This window comes from Felis catus, chromosome C1, assembly GCF_018350175.1.
Source record: "Felis catus isolate Fca126 chromosome C1, F.catus_Fca126_mat1.0, whole genome shotgun sequence".
NCBI lineage: Eukaryota > Metazoa > Chordata > Mammalia > Carnivora > Felidae > Felis > Felis catus.
Genome location: NC_058375.1, coordinates 104,746,114 through 104,767,290, shown reverse-complemented (window position 1 = coordinate 104,767,290; position 21,177 = coordinate 104,746,114). Strand labels below are relative to the sequence as shown.

Here is a 21,177-nt window from a genome sequence, read left to right as displayed (position 1 = left end):
GGACAAGTTAAAGCTTGAAAACAGCCTTTAATGTCCATTAAATAAATTAAAATCTTCTATGTTGTGGAGTACTCGGCAGCCATTGGAAAGAATTAAGTAGAACTTGATGTGCTGTTTTTGAAGCATCTCTAAAATCTACTGAGAGAGGTAAGATGTAGTAGAGTTATATGGTGTGTTCTTGTTAGTGTTTTTTAAAATGATTTTAAAAGCTGTATGTGCTTCTGTGTGCATAAAAAATTCTAAAAGGATCCAAAAGTTTGCTTCGGGGGAAGGGATCAGAAATTTTAAATATGAGGGAGATTTCTTTGTAATACTTTGCACCTATTGATGGTATTTTGATTTTTTACCATGGGCTTATGGTACTTTTTATTTTTTTATTTTATTTATTTTTATTTTTATTTTTTGGTACTTTTTAAATACTTGAAAAAAATGGTTTAAAAAAGAACATCACTATGAAATAACTTTAGACAACTCTTGATTGACTTTGTGTGTCATCTCTGGCAAGTATTGTATTAAGAACTACTTCCCAACGTAATTTTTAGCGATTTTAATAATCTTGATATAACTCAAGCCATGCAAAGGAATTGTAACATGACACTGAGCAGATTGTGATCACAGAATATCTGCTGGGGAATTGTAAGTGCCATGTAATTGAAACAAATGAAATGATTGGGGGCACTGTCTATGTTATTGTCTTTCTCTGTAGCATGTTAAGTGAGAATGACTGTACCTCTACAGTTCTGATAAATATGAGTATCGAGAAAAGTTGTAGTAAATAATGTAAGTAAATGATATTGATGGTAGATGAGAAAGTTCCCGGGTGATTTATCATTAATTTTCTATAATGGAAATGCTTTCCTATGTTCTCCAAACAGTGAGAATTATCAGAGTGATTATTTGATTCAGTCTAGCCAAACGAAAGCCCCACTTCCCTTATTTCCTCTTTTTCCTACCAAACAGTGACCAAATTGCCAACTGAATGAGTCCCTATTATGTTGGGAAATGGAATTGAAAGAAGATAGAATCATGGGGAGAAGTTCAGGCAAATTCTCTTAAAAAGGGTAGAAAGAGGAATATATATTTGGTGCTAATATAAGTGCTTGCAAAAATACTACTTTCTATATTTCTCCATTTGTATTTGGCTTGAGAAAAAGGGTTGGGAAATGTGGCAGCCAGTTAGATTCAGAGTTAGCCCCTGTGTGCTAGAAGAGGTAACCCTTGTCAAGAGGTAACTATCACCATGTGAGTGGAAAGTTCTCTGGGCTGTGTATGTTCTAAGGTAACTCCATTTCTCATTGCAGAAAAACGCCTGTCTAGGGGCATCTCCCACGCCAGCTCCAGCATTGTTTCCCTGGCCCGATCCCATGTCTCCTCCAATGGTGGGGGTGGGGGGAGCAGTGAGCACCCCCTGGAAATGCCCATCTGTGCCTTCCAGCTTCCAGATCTCACTGTGTACAACGAAGACTTTCGCAGCTTCATAGAGAGAGACCTTATTGAACAGTCCATGTTGGTTGCCTTGGAACAGGCAGGTCAGTGAGTGCTTCTTTTCCCAGGCCCTTCCCTCTGCTTTCTACCTGGAGGCAGCCACGTGGAGGGGCTGGCCTTGACCAATAGCTTCCAGTCTAAGTGTGGGATCTGACTGCAGTCAGAGTCAGGAATCAGTCAGATAAACATGCACCGAGCTAGGTGCTTCTTCTCAGGACACATATTAGACACTTTCCTCTGGAAATTTCCTGTTTGATGGAAGGGAAACCAGATATACACATGAAAGGCCCAGTAATCAATGCCTAAAAATCCAGACATGGGGAGAAAAATACAAACGAATTACAGTTGGCTCTGGAACTCCTTGTGACCAGAAAGACCCAAACTATAGATGATGTACGATGGTGATTAATTTAGAAGTTCCATTTGTTTACATGAACCTTTCCCAAAAGATTTATTTGCCTTTACAATTGTGTTTGTCTTAAATTATTGTTAAAATTAGTTAATATGATGGGTTGGGGCTGCTGGGAATTCTGGGAAAAGCTAGTCATGTATTAAAAAACTCCCTTGGAAGAAAGACTGGGGCTAGGAAGTAGGGGCATGGGTAAGAAGCTTTCATTTTTCATTCGGTAACTGTGTGCATCTATTTATACTTTTTTAAAAAGTTAGCACGTTATCTGGCTTAGTGACATTATAGGCCAATTTTTCTTTCTGTAGACTTTTCGGTAATTCAGGAAAACTTTTAAGCATGATTCATAAAATATTGTCCTCATATGAATAATGGGTTGGCAATTGTGGATGACTGTACAGGACTGAGACTCATTTTCTTAGGTGTTTCATGTACTTTGCTTGTTGCTCATGTTTTTAAAGTCATACCACGTACAAGCTGACAACGCTGACTGTCACGTATGCAGATGATACTTACATGACACTTGGACTACATGCTTTGGTTTTTCTTTTACTGATGTTGGGTTTGTGCTGAGATTCACTGGCACAATATTCCCTGGTCTCCGGAGCAGAGTGAAGGAATCAGAGCCAGACCAAGTAGCCAACACAGATTTCAACCTGTGACTTTGGCCTCCTCACCTAACGCAGAGTTGCTCAATCTTAGCACTGTTGACATTTAGGACCAGATAATTCTTTGTTGTTTGAGCTGCCTGGTACATTACATTACGTTTAGCAATCTCCCTGGCATCTACCCACTAGATGCCAGTAGCATCCCCCCTACCAATTGTGACAACCAAAAATATTTCCAGATACTGCCAAATGTCCCTTGGGTATTGATGAGATCAGTGGTCCCCGTGTAACAACTGCTGATCTAACCAATCATGCTCTCCAGCTTCTGATGGACTAGGTGTAAGTGACGAAGGTATAAAGACAAACAGAGATGATTTTATTCTGGGTAGGTTTCCTACCCAAGTTTGGGTGGAGGCAAGTTGGGAGTTGTTTGAGGGCAAGGGGGTGGGAAGGATAATCTGCTCCTCTCCTTTTCCTCCTTTTTCTGTAGGGCGTTTGAACTGGTGGGTGAGTGTGGACCCTACCTGCCAGAGGCTGCTTCCTTTGGCAACTACTGGGGATGGGAACTGCCTTCTCCATGCAGCCTCCCTAGGTGAGTCTTGAAGATGGTGTTCCATACCCTCCGAAAGCAATAGAATTAAATCTCATGTGCAGGACTTGATCCGGCTAACCTTGATCTTAGACAGAAGTAATGATAGTGTGTGTGTACGTGCTCGTGTACGCGCTAGTGTGTGTGCACATGCACATGGGCATGCGGGACGGGATGGAGGAGAGCTCTGCCCCGGATTTTCAGCCTTGTTCAGAGGACATGTGGAGAAGCCAGGACTTAGCATGGGTCCCGCTCCAAGAGCTGCCCCCCAGAAGTAGTGAGCAGCAAGCATACAAGCGCTATAGAGCTATGTGTGGATATCATTCTACTTAATGCTTCCTCTTCTGGTATATAAAAAAGATGTGTTTTCATCGGTTTCTGGGATATTTGCTTACTTTAATTGTACAACTTATTTATAATTCAATGTCTTTTGCCTTAGATCTTTAAAAAGTCTTCATTTTCCAACCATCCCTCCAGCTTTGATGCTGATGGCCATGTGCCAGACCCGCCTTATCTGCTGCTACCCTGTATTTTAGTTTGTTGAACTTACATCGGGAATAAGGGGCTTTCTATCAGGAGTTTGTAGGATGTGGTATATTCCCCCACTGTTAAGTTCTCGAAGTTCCTGAACCTCCAGAGTGGGAACATCTTTTCTTTCATGATTATAAGTCGCTCTCCCCTATGTCACAGTGGGTTCTTTGAACCTGGCCTTTAGCCTGATTTCCTTCATGCTAGGGTATGTGCATCATAATTAATAAGTGGTGTGAAGTCATGGTAAAGTGTCCTACTGATATGTTTCCTTGCCACAGGCATGTGGGGTTTCCATGATCGGGACTTGATGTTGCGTAAAGCTTTGTACGCACTGATGGAGAAAGGAGCTGAGAAGGAAGCATTAAAACGGCGCTGGAGGTGGCAGCAAACACAGCAGAATAAGGAGGTGAGGGAGTTTGGGTGGGAGCACCTTACTCCCCAGAGTTAGCTACACAAAATGCTCTGTGCTTCCCAGTAGGCAGTGTCTTCTGGGGTTTAATCAGTTGGCGCTCCTCTTGTAATCCTGGAAATTATAGAAAATGCAGACGATGCCATAGGGCCGATGCCTGCCTGATACAGTCACGAGAACTAGTGTGGGGAAGCCGAGACCTATAGAGGAGGTAGCTAATGTTGTGCTCATCGGGTAGGTGCTCAGGAAGCCTTCAGTAGCAGTCTTTTGCAAAATAAGATAATGACAAGTCCACAGGATTTTTGTATTGTTTTGGGTTTTTTGGCCTCTAATAAGGCTAGACCAATTTTTAAGGACTTCTATGTTTTCAATCCTTATAAAAATGTAAATGCTTAAAAATGTTGTTGGCTGTATGTACTATTTGCTTTTCTTTTTTTCTTTTTTAATTTTTTTTTTTTCAACGTTTATTTTATTTTTGGGACAGAGAGAGACAGAGCATGAACGGGGGAGGGGCAGAGAGAGAGGGAGACACAGAATCGGAAACAGGCTCCAGGCTCTGAGCCATCAGCCCAGAGCCCGACGCGGGGCTCGAACTCCCGGACCGCGAGATCGTGACCTGGCTGAAGTCGGACTGCGCCACCCAGGCGCCCCGTATTTGCTTTTCATGTACTCTGTTTGAAAATCTTAAAAACATGCCTGTTAAATTGAGTTTTAATTGTACTTTTCAGGGGTTCAGCAGATGTTGAGACTGCTTTTGTATAAGAAAGTAACAATGGACTGTTTGTATTTTCTGTGTACTTTCCATCCCCATAACAGGGGTTGGGCAAACTATGGCCTATGGGATAAATCCCACCCACGGTTTTATAAAACAAAAAAAAGAAGAAGAAAAATTTATTGGAACACAGTACTGCCCATTCATTTATGTGTGTTTGTTTATGTTAAGTGCTTTCCTCATGTAGACTAGAACAGCAGCAGAATAGAGTAGTTGCATATGGCTCGCAAAGCCTAAAAGATTGACCGGCAGTTATGACAGAACAATGAAAGAGTTTGCCGACCCCTCGCTTTAATATAATAATGATTCTGTACATTTCCATAAAGATAACAGATCTCCCTCTTTCCTTTTCCTCTGGTTTTCTCTGTCTTCTGTGTTTATCTCATGCTCTTTGTGTGTCTTTTTTTTTTTTTTTTTTTTTTTTTTTTTTTTGCCATGTTTATGGCTGGGTGCTCTGGCCTAAATATGGGATTGTCTTTTCAGAAACTTTCCTTTTTCTTTCCATCTTCTTTCTTGTCACCTTTTATTGCTGTGTCATAACTGGCCATTGTATAGAACTAAAAGGTTTTGTTTTGGTTTTTTTTTGGTTATTAGAATTTTATGTCCTGAAGATTAAAATATGTAGGTAGAATGTGTCATGTTTCTTTCTTAAAAACAAAGAACCGTCATTAAAATTAGGATAGTATTAAGATCAGAGTGCTGTCTTTGATCACCCAGTCTTCCCCAGAGGATTCCTGAGGGGAAATAGATGCACAGGGGCGAGGCCAAGTGGACGGCCCTCTTCACTACCACCGAATCCCACGCTCCGTGGTTAGCTGACACGGACCTCGTGGAGAGCTCCTTTGGCCTGAGCCAGAACCGGTCTCGAGTTGGCCTTCTTCACCACTGACTTCACTCCATACCCGAACCTTACATTTGCCTACTCCAGAGTCCAGAAAAGGCCAGACTAGAGCATTTAGCTATTAAGTAAAAGTTCGATACTGAAAATGTGGCCTAGAAAAGTGTTTTAGTTGAGACCATTTAAAGTATTATACAGCATCTTGGACGTGGGAATGGAGGGAGGTGTGAGGGACTGGGGGGTAATCAGGACCAAATACCACACAAACTAAATTGGTTTTGATTTCTCAGGGCTTCTTGTTTTGTGTTGAAATTGGTGTCAACCAATTCAGTGAGGATGGGGTGCCTGACTGGCTCAGTCGGTAGAACATGTGGCTCTTGATCTCGGGGCTGTGAGTTTAGCCCCACGTCGAGTGTAGAGATTGTTTAAATAAATAGACTTAAAAAAAGAAAAAAATCAAACAAACCAGTAAGTACATTCTCAGGCTAGAAGGGTACACCATCTAGTGGCTGTGTGTATAAAAACAGGAAGCTGAAATAGGTGAGAGGAAGACGGAGAGTGACCAGAGCACCCAGTATATATTGCCTGTGCATTGTTCTTTTTATTTTTAATAGAAAACTTTGTTACAGAATTTTACAAACAGAAAATAGCTTTGTCACTTTTTTGTTACTAAGGTTAAATGTGCTTATAACAGCTCTTTAATTCTAAAATTTGTTCCTCATGCCCTTCATGTTTCCAGTGTGATTCTTTCTACTCTGTCAATGTGCGTTTAAGCAGTATAAACTCATGTAAATATTAATGTAAGCCAAATACAATTAACACAGACTCATCTCCCAAATTATCATGTATACTCTAAAGCCAAATGATATTTTTAAATTATTTGTATCACTTCTCCCATTCCTTTGCTAAAAATTATAGTTTCATTCAGCATGCATTTCTCGATTACTGATCACATCATAGGCACTAGCATGTTGCCTAAAATGTGCTCCTGGCCCGTAAGAGTAGTAGTAGGAGACTGACATGTAAATACATAATTGCACCAAGGTAACAGGTTATGGTTTCTGTGATGAAGTCTATATAGCAGTTGAGGAGGGAGACCACAAAGGCAGGAGTGGATCTACCCGGAAGATTTAGGAAAGGCTACAGAGAAGAAAATACTTGAATTCTGTCCTGACAGTGGAGAAACTGTTCACCAGGTGGCAGGGAGTAGGCTGCTCCAGACAGAAGGAACAAGCTAGACGAAGGCTCAAGCACAAAGTAACACAGTGCATTCAAGGAATTACAGATAATTAAATGATGCCTTCGAGAGGTGGGTAGGGGCCAGGAAGTGGACTTTGTATGCTATGCTTATGGAGTTTGAGCTATATCTAGTAGGTGACGATGGTTCTGAAAAGAATTTGTGACAGGACGCAAACATCAGATTTTAATTTTGGAAAAATCTTTCTGTTAGCATTGTAGGAGGTGGATGAGAAGAATGCAGACTAGAGTAGTGATACCATTTAAGGGTCCATCACAGTAGTTCATGCTTTATAATTGTTGACTAAGGAATCCAGGTGTGGAGTGGGTACAAGGAGGGGAGTCTTTGGTACCCTCCCTGGTTTCTAGCTTGGGTGTTTGGCTGTTACTCTGTGCTCTTCACTAAGGCAGGAATACAGGAGGAAGAGTGTGGTGTTGGAAGAGGTAAGAGTTCAGTTTTGACTCCATAGAGTTTGAGATAGTCATGGGCAGGTAGCCATCTTCAGTAGGCAGCTGGATATGAATATAGAAATTAAGACGAAGTCTGGACTGGAGGGGACATTTTACAGTCCTGAGCATATAGATGGCAGTAGATGAGATTATGGCAGTAGAAGAAATCACCCAGAAGGGAGCAAGGCTGCTGATATTGTTGACACAACACCAATATTGCTAGAGTGGACAGAGTTGAGAGAGACAGGAGAAAGTAGTATTGTGGAAGCTAAAGGAAAAGGAAGTTTAACAAGGAGTTGAAATCTGTGTGAAGGCTGAGAAAGATGAGAACCAAAGAATCCACTGAATCTGGGAATTAGAAGGTCATTATCCTTTGCCAGAGTTGGTTAGGTGAAGTCATGTAAATGGGGTAAGGGGTGTAGGCTGAGGAAAGAAACAGAAGCTAGACCGCAATGGGCTGGAAAAGAGTGTAAGAAGAAGAAGTGTGAGAGAGAGCCGAAACTTCTGTGGATCTTGACTAGGAAAGGGAGAAGAGTTGTGACTTTGTAGTACACATTATAAGCCAAGGCCAAGAGAATAGGCAGTGGGACAGTGTGACTGAGTTGAACAGCTACTGCCTTGAGAACCTAGCCTCTAATTGCTTCATCTCTCCTGCCTGTCTTTCACACAGTCAGGGCTGGTTTACACAGAGGATGAGTGGCAGAAGGAATGGAATGAGCTGATCAAGCTTGCCTCGAGTGAACCCCGCATGCATCTAGGTACCAACGGAGCCAACTGTGGTGGGTAAGTATGGCTAAGTGGGGGAGTAGAAAATAATCTTTACTGAGTCCTCAGTGTCCAAAGAACTTGAGGCTAAGAGGATTGTTAGAAGGAAAGAGAGGGGCCATTGCAAGGGCAAAGAAGGGTGTAACAGCATGGTATGTTCTAGGAACTACAAGCAGTTTGGCGTTGCCAGAATACAGAGTATGTAGTATAGAGTGATAGACTAGGCTGGGTAACCACAGTTTCGTGTGCTATGCTGAGGTTTCTGTTGTGCCATGTTAAGGAATTAAAACCATATCCTATCCAGATGTTGAGAAACTTCAGGACAGACAACTCTCTTTCCTCAATAAATACATTGCAAGGAAAATAGAAAGGGAAAGGGAACCTAAGTTTAAAGACACTTAGACAAATCAACTAGTGGGAACCTATGGACATTTATGACAGTTGGGGAAATGTGAACAATGTCTACATGTTTGATTATTGTTAAAATTTTGAAATGTGATATTTATGGTTATGTGGTTGTTTTTAAATGTCTTTTATTTTTTAGAGATAGAAAGTGGAAATTTTATGGATGAAATGATATGTCTAGGATTTGATTCAAAATAATCTGGTGGGGTGGGGGTGTGGGTGGGAGTTAACAGGGAAATAGATCAAGGTCTAGGTGAACACAACCTTGGCCATGTGTTTTATAATTGTTGAAGCTAGGTGATGGACACATGAAAGTCTAGGTGTAATATTCTTTCTAGTTGTGAATGTTTAAAATTTTGAAATTTTCTGAAACACAAAGTTAAAAATGATAACCTAGCCAAACTTTATTGTGTATAACAATAATCTGGGAGACTTGTTAAAATGTAGATTTGGGAGGGGCGCCTGGGTGGGTGACTCAGTCGGTTAAGCATCCAACTTTGGCTCAGGTCATGATCTCATGGTTTGTGGGTTCGAGCCCTGCGTCGGGCTCTGTGCTGACAGCTCAGAGCCTGGAACCTGCTTCAGATTCTGTGTCTTCCCCTCCCTCTGCCCCTCCCCTGCTCATGCTGTGTCTCTGTCTCTCAATAATAAATAAACGTTAAAAAATTTTTTTAAATGCAGATTTGGGGACCTTCACTCTAAGGAAGTCCAGTTGAGTTGGACTGAGCTCAGGCCCAGAAATCTGCATCTGTCCCAAGCACCCAGTGTTGAATAACATTGCTTCAGGGGGCAGGAAGCCACTGTATTGTGCGCATGCGAGTGATGGGAGCCAAAGTCATGTATTTGAACATACTGCCAGCAGAGTGGGTGGAGAAGTGGAGGGCAGTGAGACTGGGTACAGTTGTGGGAATCCAGGAGAGAGGGCCATGGGTGTGACTAAGCAGTGGACTGCAGACAGGCCAGAGGAGGTAGATACAAGAGACACGGAAGAGATGGAATTGGTCAAGCCAGGTGATTAACTGAAGATTAAAGGGTAAATATTTCCCAGATTTCTGATTAGGCTACTAGTAGATGGTGAAGTGAGATACTGTTCTTCACGGAATGGACCTTGGAAGAGGAATTTTTGTTTCTTTTGTTTGTGTAGGACATGATGCATATGGTATGTGGGTGGTTGTAGTGGGTAAAGCGGAACTACACAGCTGTGTACTGAGCTATAGCGTAAAGCGAATTGGGGAAGGCTGTTGAACAAGATTGGTTTTAGCAGAGGGATTACCTCCAGATTCCTAATACAACTTTAACTTTAGGGCCTTCAGATCTCTTTTCTTGGATTTCCCCATCTGTGAAATGGGATTAGAAATAGCCATGGTAGCATAACATAATCAGGTATGTCCGTGGCAGCCTTAAGATGAGAAAACCAGGAAAGGACATTCCTCTTTTTTGTCTTTGCACAACTGATCTTCAAGGGCGTCTTGTTGTGTTTTCTTCCCCTTCCCCTCCACAATCTCCTCTCCTGTAACTCTAGGGTGGAGAGCTCAGAGGAGCCCGTGTATGAGAGCCTAGAAGAATTCCACGTCTTTGTCCTTGCCCATGTACTTAGGAGGCCCATAGTTGTTGTGGCCGACACCATGCTGAGGGACTCTGGTGGGGAAGGTGAGTCAGTCCTCATGCCCTGAGCACCTTCTGTTTGCAGAGCCTTGGCTGAGCACTGGGAGGAGGGAAGGAAGGGGCTACGTAGACCCCTAGGGAGAAGCAAGGTATACATGAGAACAGTGCAAAACTCTCAAGAGATTAAGAGCAAAGTGGTTGGGATTAATTGATGAGGATTCTTAGGAAAGAATGATGAATAAGGGGTTAGAATTAATGAAAGGGGGGAACTCACTTGGTAGAGTGGGTGTGGGGATTACCCTGTAGGCAGGAACACATCCTGAATAACAATCTTTGTGGTTTGCTGCAGCATTTGCCCCTATTCCCTTTGGGGGAATCTATCTGCCTTTGGAGGTCCCAGCCAGCCAGTGTCACCGCTCCCCTCTGGTGCTCGCCTATGATCAGGCCCACTTTTCTGCACTTGTGTCCATGGAGCAGAAGGAGACTGCCAAGGAACAAGGTGCTGAATGCAGTGCTGGTGTCTGTGGTGTCTTTTGGTGCTTTCTTCTCACTTGGAGAAACTGAAATGGGAGAGAATGTAGCAGGAAAGAATTAAGTGACACGCAAACCCAGACCACGCACATTGATACGGTTTTACTAAGCTAAAGATAAACCGGGGTTTTTAAATTAAAAATAAATACTGTTTTTAAGAACAGCTTTGGGGAGAACACAGTAACCTGCCTGTATTTACTGCTCCCCATTCTGGAGTAAAGAGTGAATGTATTAAGGACACAGAACCTTCCAAGTGATGCTTTGCTGTATTTGCCTTATTCCTCGAACCCACATTAACTGGCAAGAACATCGTGAGTGTTCCTTGACTGACTGCTGGGGAGTCATGGAGATTAGTGGCCTAAATTGTGTGCTGGCTCGTAAGGGGAAACCAGTCTGTTCATTTTTAATGCCTGGGGATTTCACTTGTGAAACCTGAGAAGCGAGCTCATTAGAGACCTGTGATACAATTCAGCCTCCTTTTTAATGAAGTTCGTTTGTGTTCAGTTGCCTTCCTCTCTCCTCAAGAAGACTCCTTGACGACATGTTTCTTCCTCCCCAGCTGTGATCCCACTCACGGATTCGGAGCATAAGCTGCTGCCCTTGCACTTTGCTGTGGACCCTGGAAAGGGCTGGGAGTGGGGCAGAGATGACAGTGACAACGTCCGATTGGCCAGGTGAGGCAGGCCCACCTGCTAGGTGGCTGCAGTCTCTTCCACAAAAAGCGTCCATTTCCCTGGGAATTTCTCCTCAGCCCACAGGGAAGACAGTTACATCTTGACTCCAGTGTTTTGGGGAAGATGGAAAAGTGGGGGACGTGTTGGGCACCAGGAATCTTGCAACATGCAGCTTGCCTTGTCTTCCCACGAAAGAGATGGGAATCTGGGATCTCAACTTGGTCTTTCCTTATACTATGAAGGGTGTTCTGCTGTTACACCCCACAGTCTCCCAAACAGTGATCCGAAAATCAAGATTATCAAATCATGGGGCGCCTGGGCAGCTCAGTCGGTTAAGCGTCTGACTTCGGTTCAGGTCATGATCTCGCGGTTTTTGAATTCCAGCACCGCATCGGGATCTGTGCTGACAGCTCAGAGCCTGGAGCCTGCTCCGGATTCTGTGTCTCCCTCTCTCTGCTCCTCTCCCGATCGCACTCTCTCTCTCAAAAATAAACATTAAAAAAAAAAAAAAATCAAATCACACTTTTTTCCTAGCCCAAGTGAGAGGGTGTTTATTTATTTATTTAAAAAAAAATTTAGGTTATTTATTTTGAGAGAGAGAGAGAGAGAGAGAGAGAGAGAGAGAGAGGTAGCGTGCCTGCGCCTGAGTGTGGGAGGGGCAAGAGAGAGAGGGAGAGAGAATTACAAGCGGGCCCTATGCCACGAAGAGCTGGATGCGGGGCTTGATCTCATGAACCATGAGATCATGACCTGAGCTGAAATCAAGAGTCAGATGCTTAACCGACTTAGCCACCCAGGCACCCCTATTTTAAAAAAAAATTTTAAAGATTGATTATTTATTTATGAGAGTGAGTGAGTGAGTGAGTGAGTGAGTGAATGGGAGAGGGGCAGAGAGAGGTAGAGAGAGAAACCCAAGCAGCCTCCTCACTGCCAGTGCAGAGGCTAACTTGGGGCCCAAACCCATGAACCATGAGATCATGACCTGAGCTGAAATCAAGAGTTGGACACTCAGCTGACTCAGCCACCCAGACGCCCCTAAAGATTTTACCCTTTAAGTGATCTCTACACCTAACACAGGGCTCAAACTTACAAGAGTCGCAGGCTGTACTGACTGAGCTAGCCAGGTGCCCCATGAGAGGGGTTTTTAAATAATTGGCCAAAGTGGTTTGCTCTGGATTGTTGCCTTTCTGGAATTTAAATAGCCAGAAAGATTTGTTCTCCCTGCCCGTCACCCTCCCCCAAGCCCTCCAGTGGGTTTAGTCTTCTACCTGAGCCCTCCACAGCTTCCAGGGAACAGTGTATGAATATAAAAGTTCTGCCCTTCCTTCTGACACAGTGTTTCCTTCTTTGGGTTCCCTGACCCTGGGGATCCAATTGAGAGGGTTTGATTTAAAAATTCAGAGTTTATGGCTTTTAAAGTATGTTCTCACCTACCTATCAAAAACTCCCTCTTAATATTTATACTAGCAGCAGTAATAATGGCTACTGTTTAGTATTTCCTGTATTCCAGACATTATCCTGGGTCCTTTCCAAATACTGTTTTAATCTTCATAACAACCCTACAGGGTAGATGTTATCTACACCCATTATCAACCCCAACTGAGTTTTAGGGAGGGTGAAGTGGCTTGCCTCCGGGCCATAGAAACACTAACTGGTGGACCTAGAATTCAAACCCAACCTCATCAGAGTCCCAAGCCATGTAGCCCTCTCCCATCCTATCTCCCAGCTGGCTCATACTGCTTTGCCTTTTAAAGGTCACAGTATGTTTTTAATTCTTTTTCTCCTCCTCACAGTGTAATCCTGTCCCTAGAGGTCAAATTGCACCTGCTGCATGGCTACATGAATGTGAAGTGGATCCCAGTGTCCTCTGATGCACAGGTGAGGACTTCTGCGCCCTCATTTGCAATGAAGGGAAGCCAAGGAGACCTGGTGGTGGTCTCCTTCTGAATCCCTTCCGAATGGTAGCTTGTAATTCAAGGTTAGGAATAACTGGGTAAGTTCCAAAAGACACTTTTTCCTGCCTTTCTATCTGTTAGTGCCCTCTGTTTTCCATAGCTCCTCTCCAGCCAAGCTCTACTTTGTGATACTAAAACACATTCTTCAAGAAAAGTTTCCTAGATACTTTGGTGAACTTGAGATGGTCATTACTTTGTCCCAAGCCTTGTATATATAGACCTCTGTGGTGGTGGGTACAAGAGGAGACAGAATAGCTTAAGAGATCTCGATCCAGGAGGTTCGGAGGCTGTCATCATTATGCATAGAGCAGGAACACAGGAGCAAAGGCAAACTGACGGACTCCAGTGCTGAATGTCTAAAAGTTGGGGGGATGCAGAATGGTCAGACCTGGCTATGGTTAGTCAAGACTTCGTTGAGATTACCTCTGGGCAGAATCTGGTATAGAGAAATTTATAACAAAGGACACACTCTAGTGTCTATGGATATTCTTCCTCCTTACCCAGAGGCCGTGTATTGTGTTAGTTGCTCATTGCTGCAGAAGAGCCTCAGGCTTCACTTTGACATCTCCTTATTACAGGAGGGAGTCAAATTGCGGGGGCGAGGTAAAAGTTAGCTAGTAGATACATCGCTCCCTGGTCCATGGGAGAGCTGACTGGAGCTGAGAAAGGACAGTGCCCTCCTAGGTAACCCCTCGCCTGCCATGACAGCAGTCCTTCTCTGAAAGTAGGCAGGCTCTCCAGGGATGGGGTTTATAGGGGGGTTAGCAGCCCTTTTCCACCTGGCTAATGCCTGTAGCAACGCTGCAGCGAGCCCCATGAGCCAGAGGTATGAGCTAGGGGTCCCCGGGGACTTCCCTCAACCAGACCAATGGGACAACCATAACACTGCTCTAATTTCCCCTCAGGCTCCTCTGGCCCAACCTGAGTCCCCCACAGCCTCAGCTGGAGATGAGCCCCGGTCCACTCCTGAGTCTGGGGAATCAGACAAAGAGTCCGTCGGCAGCAGTTCCACGAGCAATGAGGGCAGCAAGCGGAAAGAGAAGGCAAAACGAGGTCGAGAGAAAGACAAGAAGAGAGCAGACTCCGTGGCTAACAAACTGGGCAGCTTTGGCAAAACCTTGGGCAGCAAGCTCAAGAAGAACATGGGCGGCCTGATGCACAGCAAGGGTTCTAAGCCCGGAGGGATGGGAGCAGGGGCGGGGGTAAGCAGCGGCACTGAGACACTGGAGAAGAAGAAGAAGAACTCCCTGAAGAGCTGGAAGGGGGGCAAGGAGGAGGCAGCTGGGGACGGGCCTGTGTCTGAGAAGCCCACGGCGGAGTCTGTCGGTAACGGAGGGAGCAAGTATAGCCAGGAGGTGATGCAAAGCCTGAGCATCATGAGGATTGCAATGCAAGGGGAGGGGAAGTTTATTTTTGTTGGAACCCTGAAGATGGGTCACCGTCATCAGTATCAGGAGGAAATGATCCAGCGCTACCTTTCTGATGCCGAAGAGCGATTCCTGGCAGAGCAGAAGCAGAAGGAAGCAGAGAGGAAGCTCCTGAATGGAGGGCTAGGTGGCGGGCCTCCTCCAGCCAAAAAGCCAGAGCCAGATGGTGGGGAGGAGTTGCTGACTGCCCCTCCAGCAGAGTCCAAGGCGATGGCATTCTCTGCTGGCTACCCCGGGGGCTTTACTGTCCCTCGGTCTACAGGGGCTGGGGTCCACTGCCAGGAGCCCCGGCGGCAGCTGGCAGGGGGTCCTTGTGGGGGAGGCCTACCACCATATGCCACCTTCCCCAGACAGTGCCCTCCAGGGCGACCCTACCCCCATCAGGACTGCATCCCTTCTCTGGAGCCAGGCAGTCACTCCAAGGATGGCGGTCACAGGGGTGCGTTGTTACCACTCCCCTTCCGCGTGGCTGATTCCTATAGCAACGGCTACAGAGAGCCCCCTGAGCCAGATGGATGGGCTGGAGGTCCCCGGGGGCTTCCTCCGGCCCAGACCAAATGCAAACAACCGAACTGCAGCTTCTATGGACACCCGGAGACAAACAACTTCTGCTCCTGCTGTTACAGGGAAGAACTGAGGAGGAGGGAGCGGGAACCCGGTGGGGAGCTGCTGGTGCACAGGTTCTGAGTGGGGGAACCTTGGAGGGCAAGGGGGCTAAACAAAGAGAGTTAAGCTCCACTAATTGGCTCATCAAGACCCAGCCCCCATGCAAATGGGGCAAATGCAGTAACGTTGGTGGGAGCCTGGCTGGAAACTTTGAAGTGGGTGCGCGCTGGAGAGCTGCCAGGCTGGCAAGAGCAGGGCAGGGCCAGACGGTGCCTGGAGGGCTCCACTGGTCCTTTGCCAATCTTGATGGGACTGAGGAAGTATGGGGTGGGGCGGGGAGATGCTGATTCTGTCTCATAACTGCTTGGGTACACCCCAGGACCTAAGGGAAAGAGGGGAAGGTTTAGTGTGTGGGAGTGGGGAGGTGGGCAGAAGTGGGGGGGGGGGAGCAGGCAAAGGAGGTTCTCAGTCAATAAAAGAAAAAACAGACCAAAGTCCTTGTAGGTTGGAAAAAAGCACATGACGGTGGAGTTGGGAGTGTGGAGGGAAACTGGGAAATTAGATAAATTTGCTATCGGTTTGAATTAAGGTAGGAGTTAGGGTTGGATAAATTCTTCCTCCTGAAGGATCTGGAAAGACTAGGCAGTAATGTGTGCTCACAGGTGCTTATTAGGAGGGGGTTAGTTGAAATTGGTTTGTTGAGATGGGAAAGGGAAGAACTTAAAAGGGGAATCCTTTTCCTCTCGAGTTTTATTTCCTTCTAAACAGTCTTGCTGATCGCCCTCTATCTTTTCCTCATCCTTTTTGAGGGCTGAGCCTCAGCTAAGTTAAGATTGTGATTTTTTTTTTTAAACGACTTTAATTTTATTTAAATAAAAAAAGTTCCCTCTGGGGAAGGGAGGAGTGACAAGAAGAACAGCTGTGTGGGCTGAATCTTCTCCAGGCAGCGGGTGCACAGGTGATCCTTTTGTAACTACTTAGCAATAACCACACAGTGAGGTTTGAGTGCACCCCGGGAAGGGTGGGAGCAGGACAGACCTCTGGCCGGACTGTTTTAAACAAAACCAAAAACCTAAATAGAACACTACCATCCTCTGCTGCTGCATTTCTGTAGAAAGCAACTTATTTTGACTTTTTTTGTTTTTAAGGAAAACAAAAAGACCCCAGTGAACAAAAACGTTTTAAAAAAGTGGTTGTTTTTGTTTTTTCCTATTTAAGTGATTCTTTCTCCTTCCTCTCTACTTTTGGAGAATGAACTTAACATCCCGGCTTCTTTTGTTAAGCCATAGCTGACCTTAATCTGTGGTTAGTTTATTAAAATAATTAAAAAAATACTTTGTAAGAAGACATATTTTTGATAATAGGATTGATGTTAAAACGCGGGGGTAGGGGTTAGGGGCAATTTATAAAAAAGGTAGTTAGAGAAATATATTTTAGTGAACTGTAACCACAGATCACAGATTCCTCCCAATGAGCTGATATGTTCTTTGGGTTTTCCCCCTTCCCCTGACTCAACCCTTTTCCCCAGGGGGTGGAGTGGGCCTATGGACACAGAAGGGGAAGCCCCTTTGCGTTTTGCACAAAGCACAAATCTGGCCAGCCTTCACTCTGGCCAGCACCATTTCTAAGAGCTTTAAACTGGAGAACCTATCCTGGGTCAATTTTCCTTTTTCTTTCTTTTTTTTTCTGGGGGAAAAAATCAACTATGCAATTGTATACACTCCTGGGTGCATACGAAGAAGGGGGAATAAGTGTACTTAAGTGTCCAGAGTGTTAATTGGGGCTATTTTTCTGTACGTGGATTTCTCTTTTGAGATATGTACTCCTAACCCATCTCATGGACTGTAATCCCCACATTTGCTCTAAACCGGACGAGGGCTGGATGTGTGTGTTGGAGACCTATAATTGCCATATAATTGCCATATGTTGCTTCCGCCCAATCAGGAAAGATGTCATCCCACCGTACCCCTTGGTAACAAAGCCCATCAAGACCATCCTCTTCATTGGAACTGCTCACAATTTAGCAAGGTTACTCTCTCCTCAGCAAACTTGAAGGTCACTTATTTTTTAAATCTGATGTCTGTTGATTTAATAATTTCCTATAGCCATTAATACTTAGGCTTTTATTTGAAAATAGGATGGTTTTAAAGAAGCAATGAGGTCAAAGGAGATAGGTTCCAAAGGAGGGGATGTATATATTTCTGGGCAGGGCTGGGACTAGTAGGAGATGAGCGCTTCCCTTGGGTACAAAATGTAAGGGGTATTGAAAAACTCAGTAATTAAGACGAATACTGTTTTAACACAGTGTTTCAAAAATAATGCAAAAATATCCATAATGAATAAAATACCAAAATCTTGAAGACAGAATCCAACGGGACTGAGATTAGGGTGAGGGAAATAAGCTGAATTGAGCAGGTTGAATCCTATCTTTAAAATTTTGATACTTAGTGGATTTGATACTGTGGATTTTTTACGTTGGTCTTGATTTTCAAAAACTGCACTAAGATAGTAGGTTGGTTTATTGAGTTTTGGGGCACCCTTTAAATTCTGTGCCCAAAGTGAGTGCCTTGCTCACCTCACTCCGTCTCTGGGGTTAGAACAACACTGGTGAGACTACCACCTCGTGAAACACTGTCCCCTGAAGGCACCCGAACAACAGGTGGCTCCAGCTCACACCTTGCACACTCACCCTGTTTTCCCATAGGTGCCGTCTACCGCATAGGATTCTGGCCTGGACCAATAGAAGTGGAAACAGACCAGGGGTTTTCCCAGAGAATAAAACCAGGAAAGTTTTGATTCTCCACTGGACTGCTGTGTTTGGGTTTGATTTGTTATTAGATTCTAGTTAATACTTCTGTTTTTAAAAACTGAGGACAAATGAACAAAAACAGAAACTTTGTGTCATGTTTGTTTTTGTTTTGATTTATAAACTAACCAATCTCAATTCCTTTTGGCCTCTTTTCAAATAAAAACCGTGGAAATTCTGGGGGTGGCCTAGGGGTGAGTATGGTAAAACAGGGCTTTATTTAGGACCTATGGCTTTTTATTCAGAAATAAATTATTTTTGTTTAATTTGGGAAGGTAACTATTTATTGAGGCATTAAAAAAAATTCTCCATTCTAAGGATGAGGGACCCTGAGTCCATGGATGTTTTTCTATAGGGATGAGTAGACTGTTTTTGCTTTATTCTTTGAGGGGGTTGTGTGGGATGGAGGGTGAAGGAATAATGCCTGGGGAATGAAAACAGACTCTGGTTGGTTTGTGGTATTTTGGGAAAATGAGGGGGTGGGGGAGAGGTAGGCCCATGCAATTACTGTGCTCAGGAGAAGGGAGGAGAGGGGTCCGTGACGTTGGCCCAAAATGAGCAAGAATTCCTTGGTTAAGGAAGGGTACGTGGGTGAAGGGGGAGGCAGATCCTGTAACCCTCGCTGAGGGATGGTATCTCTCAGGCTTAAATAAGTGCACTTAGTTCCTTTAATCCAGGGCACGGGGGGTGTCTACTGAGGTTTTTATTGGAGAAGGGAAATACTTAGGGTTATTTTTCCCCTTTGAAGACAGCGCTACCCCTCCACCCTACGTTCTCCACCCCAGCCCTGATGCAGCAAGTATACTATAGGATAGGCCTCCAGATTCCTACCTTAACCTGTGCTCATTTTGTTGAGAGTTAAAAAATTTAATCAAAAGTTTTTCCCTCATACAGGATTCTATCAAAATAAAAAGATTATATAAAAACATTTTTTTAAAGATTCTCTCTTCATGGAGTGGGGATGGTGTTAAACTCGGTGCTGTACAGAGCCCTCTCCTGTTGGCTCAGTTTCTTAAGAGAAACTAAAGCTCACAGACCAATAAAAAATCAGCCATGACTTCGTATTATGCACTTGGGAGGTGACACCTAGGCAGAAAAAATGGAGCTGGTTCTGAATGATCTCTGAGAACCTAGCTTTTGCCATTCTTGCTCCTTTCTAAACAACCACACATCTAAGGTTCGTCCCATTTCATCTTTCCCATTAGAGATTCTAAGATGATTGCCCCTGCGTTCCTTGGACACCAGTTACTCTGGACTTTGTGTCCTCTTCTTTCTCCAAGCAGTGCCCCAGACACACGTGAGAAGACAATTAGAAGCCCCTTCCTGGCCTGCAGAATCACCTGCACCCCAGATTTTTCCAATTTCTTCCCCCTCTCCCCCCAAGGCCCTTCAACTGCAGATTCAGTGACTTGTCCAGGCACTCTTGTCCCTCTCACTTTGTGGATACCCAGCCTGCAAATCGCAGGGTGTTTTGCTCCTGTACTTAAGTTGAGTAATGAAATACTTCTTATGACGTAGTCCTCACGTAGACTTTCTCCAAGCCACCGCCCTTCCCTGGCTACGTGGGTAAGGGGCGGTGGAAACGGGGAACGGAAGCCGGCTGACGCTGGCCGAGGGTAACGTGCAGAGCGGTGGGGGGTGGGGAGGACCTTGGCCTCTTTCTGTGCTTATAACTGGATCTGTGACTCATCTTGTGAGTCACTCAGCTCCACCTCCCTCCTCCAGCTGCCCCTCCCAGCAGCCTTCTCTCTCGGCACAAACCTGCAGCTAGACCAGGATTCTGAAAATGGAAAAATCTGATACAGCCCCTTGCTTCTACATCCTTCCTTCCATCCACTAAAACCACTAGTGTGTGGGGTACCGAGAGATGGTCCTCCTAGGACTTCGCCCTCAGCTGCCGCCCCTTTGCATTCCTTGCGCTGATCCAAGTCACCCACTTTTTTCTGCCTTCCACCTCCTCCCATTCCCTTGATATTTTCCCACTGGATTCCTCTGCTGCTGCTATACCTCAAAATATTAAAGACTAGAATGAGGCTCTTGAATGCAGGGTGGTGGGGACAAGGAAAGTGGATAATGGGATTTAAAAATTGTGGTTACACAGCTCTTCCTACTGCAAGAGACCTTGGGAAGGATTTTTTTCCCCCAAGAGATTGAGGCGCATGGAAAGTAGGTGGGGTTGGGGGTGCTTGGTAGCTTTTAGGACTTCTAGAATAAGGCTTCTGGGCCACCTTCCTAGCAGGTGTATGCCTCTTTGTTCCAAATTAACTTCCTGTCTTATAATATCCTCACTATTTCCATAGTAGCGGCCAAGACAGGGAACTTTTAAAGCCGAGGCCGGAAGGGTGTGTGTGCTGAGGGGAGGAGAGTTGAGTGTCACTTTGGAAAACTGGGGCCCCCACCTAAGGACTGCTACCTCTGTACAGACTCAAAATCAATAAAATAGCAGCTCATTAACCCCTACTTTGTATTTCATTTCCTGTCTTTTTCACATCTAAATGCAGATTTTTGCTTCCGACCCAGGCACCATCAGCTGAAGTTCCTTTATTTCCCTCCTAGGGTCCTCCCCACCCATCTCTGCTTCTCTAGTTACAGGGGGTAAGGTGGGGGGGGGGTGGGTATGTTGAACTGATAGAGGTTTTCAGCCCTCAACTTTCAAGGTTCTAAACATGAATCATTAATTTGGAGATCTGGTGTCTGGGTTGCAGGGAGGGGTCATGTACCTAGAATGGGCTCTGGTTTCCCACTTGTGTGTGTGTGTGTGGGGGGGGGGGGGGTAAGATCTTTTCCTTGGGCCTGCCCCAACCCCAGAACTTGCACGTAAACACACCTGTATTTGTGTCTGCATCCTGGAGAGATTTCAAGTTCTCTTCCCAATATTCTCACTGCACCCTCCACATGAGGTATGTTTAATGCTCTCTGGAGAAGAATATACAAAATGCTTTAACTCAACTCCCTCATTTCTTGGACCCCCCCCAGGCAAAACTCCCCTGAGGTCCGATTTCCTACTACTTTTGCCAGGTGTGAGGCAGTAAAGAGGCCCGAACTGCTTTTGCATTCCTCCCACCTCTCCACGCCCTTT

The 21,177-nt window shown here is 44.9% G+C and overlaps 1 protein-coding gene and 2 long non-coding RNA genes across 6 annotated transcripts in view; 1 reads left to right on the top strand and 2 right to left on the bottom strand.

The window, feature by feature from the left end:
- Window positions 1–19,026, top strand: part of OTUD7B (OTU deubiquitinase 7B) — a 55,873-nt gene extending 36,847 nt beyond the window's left edge. For 3 of the 4 annotated variants that reach the window (XM_011285114.3, XM_023259104.2, XM_045033449.1), the window contains 9 exons: window positions 1,302–1,529; window positions 2,990–3,091; window positions 3,898–4,025; window positions 7,995–8,107; window positions 10,017–10,144; window positions 10,449–10,598; window positions 11,190–11,304; window positions 13,098–13,182; window positions 14,165–19,026. In XM_011285114.3, the coding sequence (XP_011283416.2) occupies window positions 1,302–1,529; window positions 2,990–3,091; window positions 3,898–4,025; window positions 7,995–8,107; window positions 10,017–10,144; window positions 10,449–10,598; window positions 11,190–11,304; window positions 13,098–13,182; window positions 14,165–15,373 (2,258 nt within the window). In that variant the 3' untranslated portion in view covers window positions 15,374–19,026. The remainder of the gene's footprint in view (window positions 1–1,301; window positions 1,530–2,989; window positions 3,092–3,897; window positions 4,026–7,994; window positions 8,108–10,016; window positions 10,145–10,448; window positions 10,599–11,189; window positions 11,305–13,097; window positions 13,183–14,164) is intronic. The other variant, XR_006583014.1, reaches the window with a different exon arrangement.
- Window positions 704–3,902, bottom strand: LOC123379054. The gene is made up of 2 exons (XR_006583017.1): window positions 2,408–3,902; window positions 704–1,733 (listed from the first exon to the last, which is right to left on the bottom strand). It is a non-coding gene; the product is annotated as an uncharacterized LOC123379054 (long non-coding RNA).
- LOC123379053 lies at window positions 10,093–21,133 on the bottom strand. Its single transcript, XR_006583016.1, has 3 exons — window positions 20,926–21,133; window positions 10,374–10,659; window positions 10,093–10,233 (listed from the first exon to the last, which is right to left on the bottom strand). It is a non-coding gene; the product is annotated as an uncharacterized LOC123379053 (long non-coding RNA).
- Window positions 21,134–21,177: the final 44 nt, after the last annotated feature.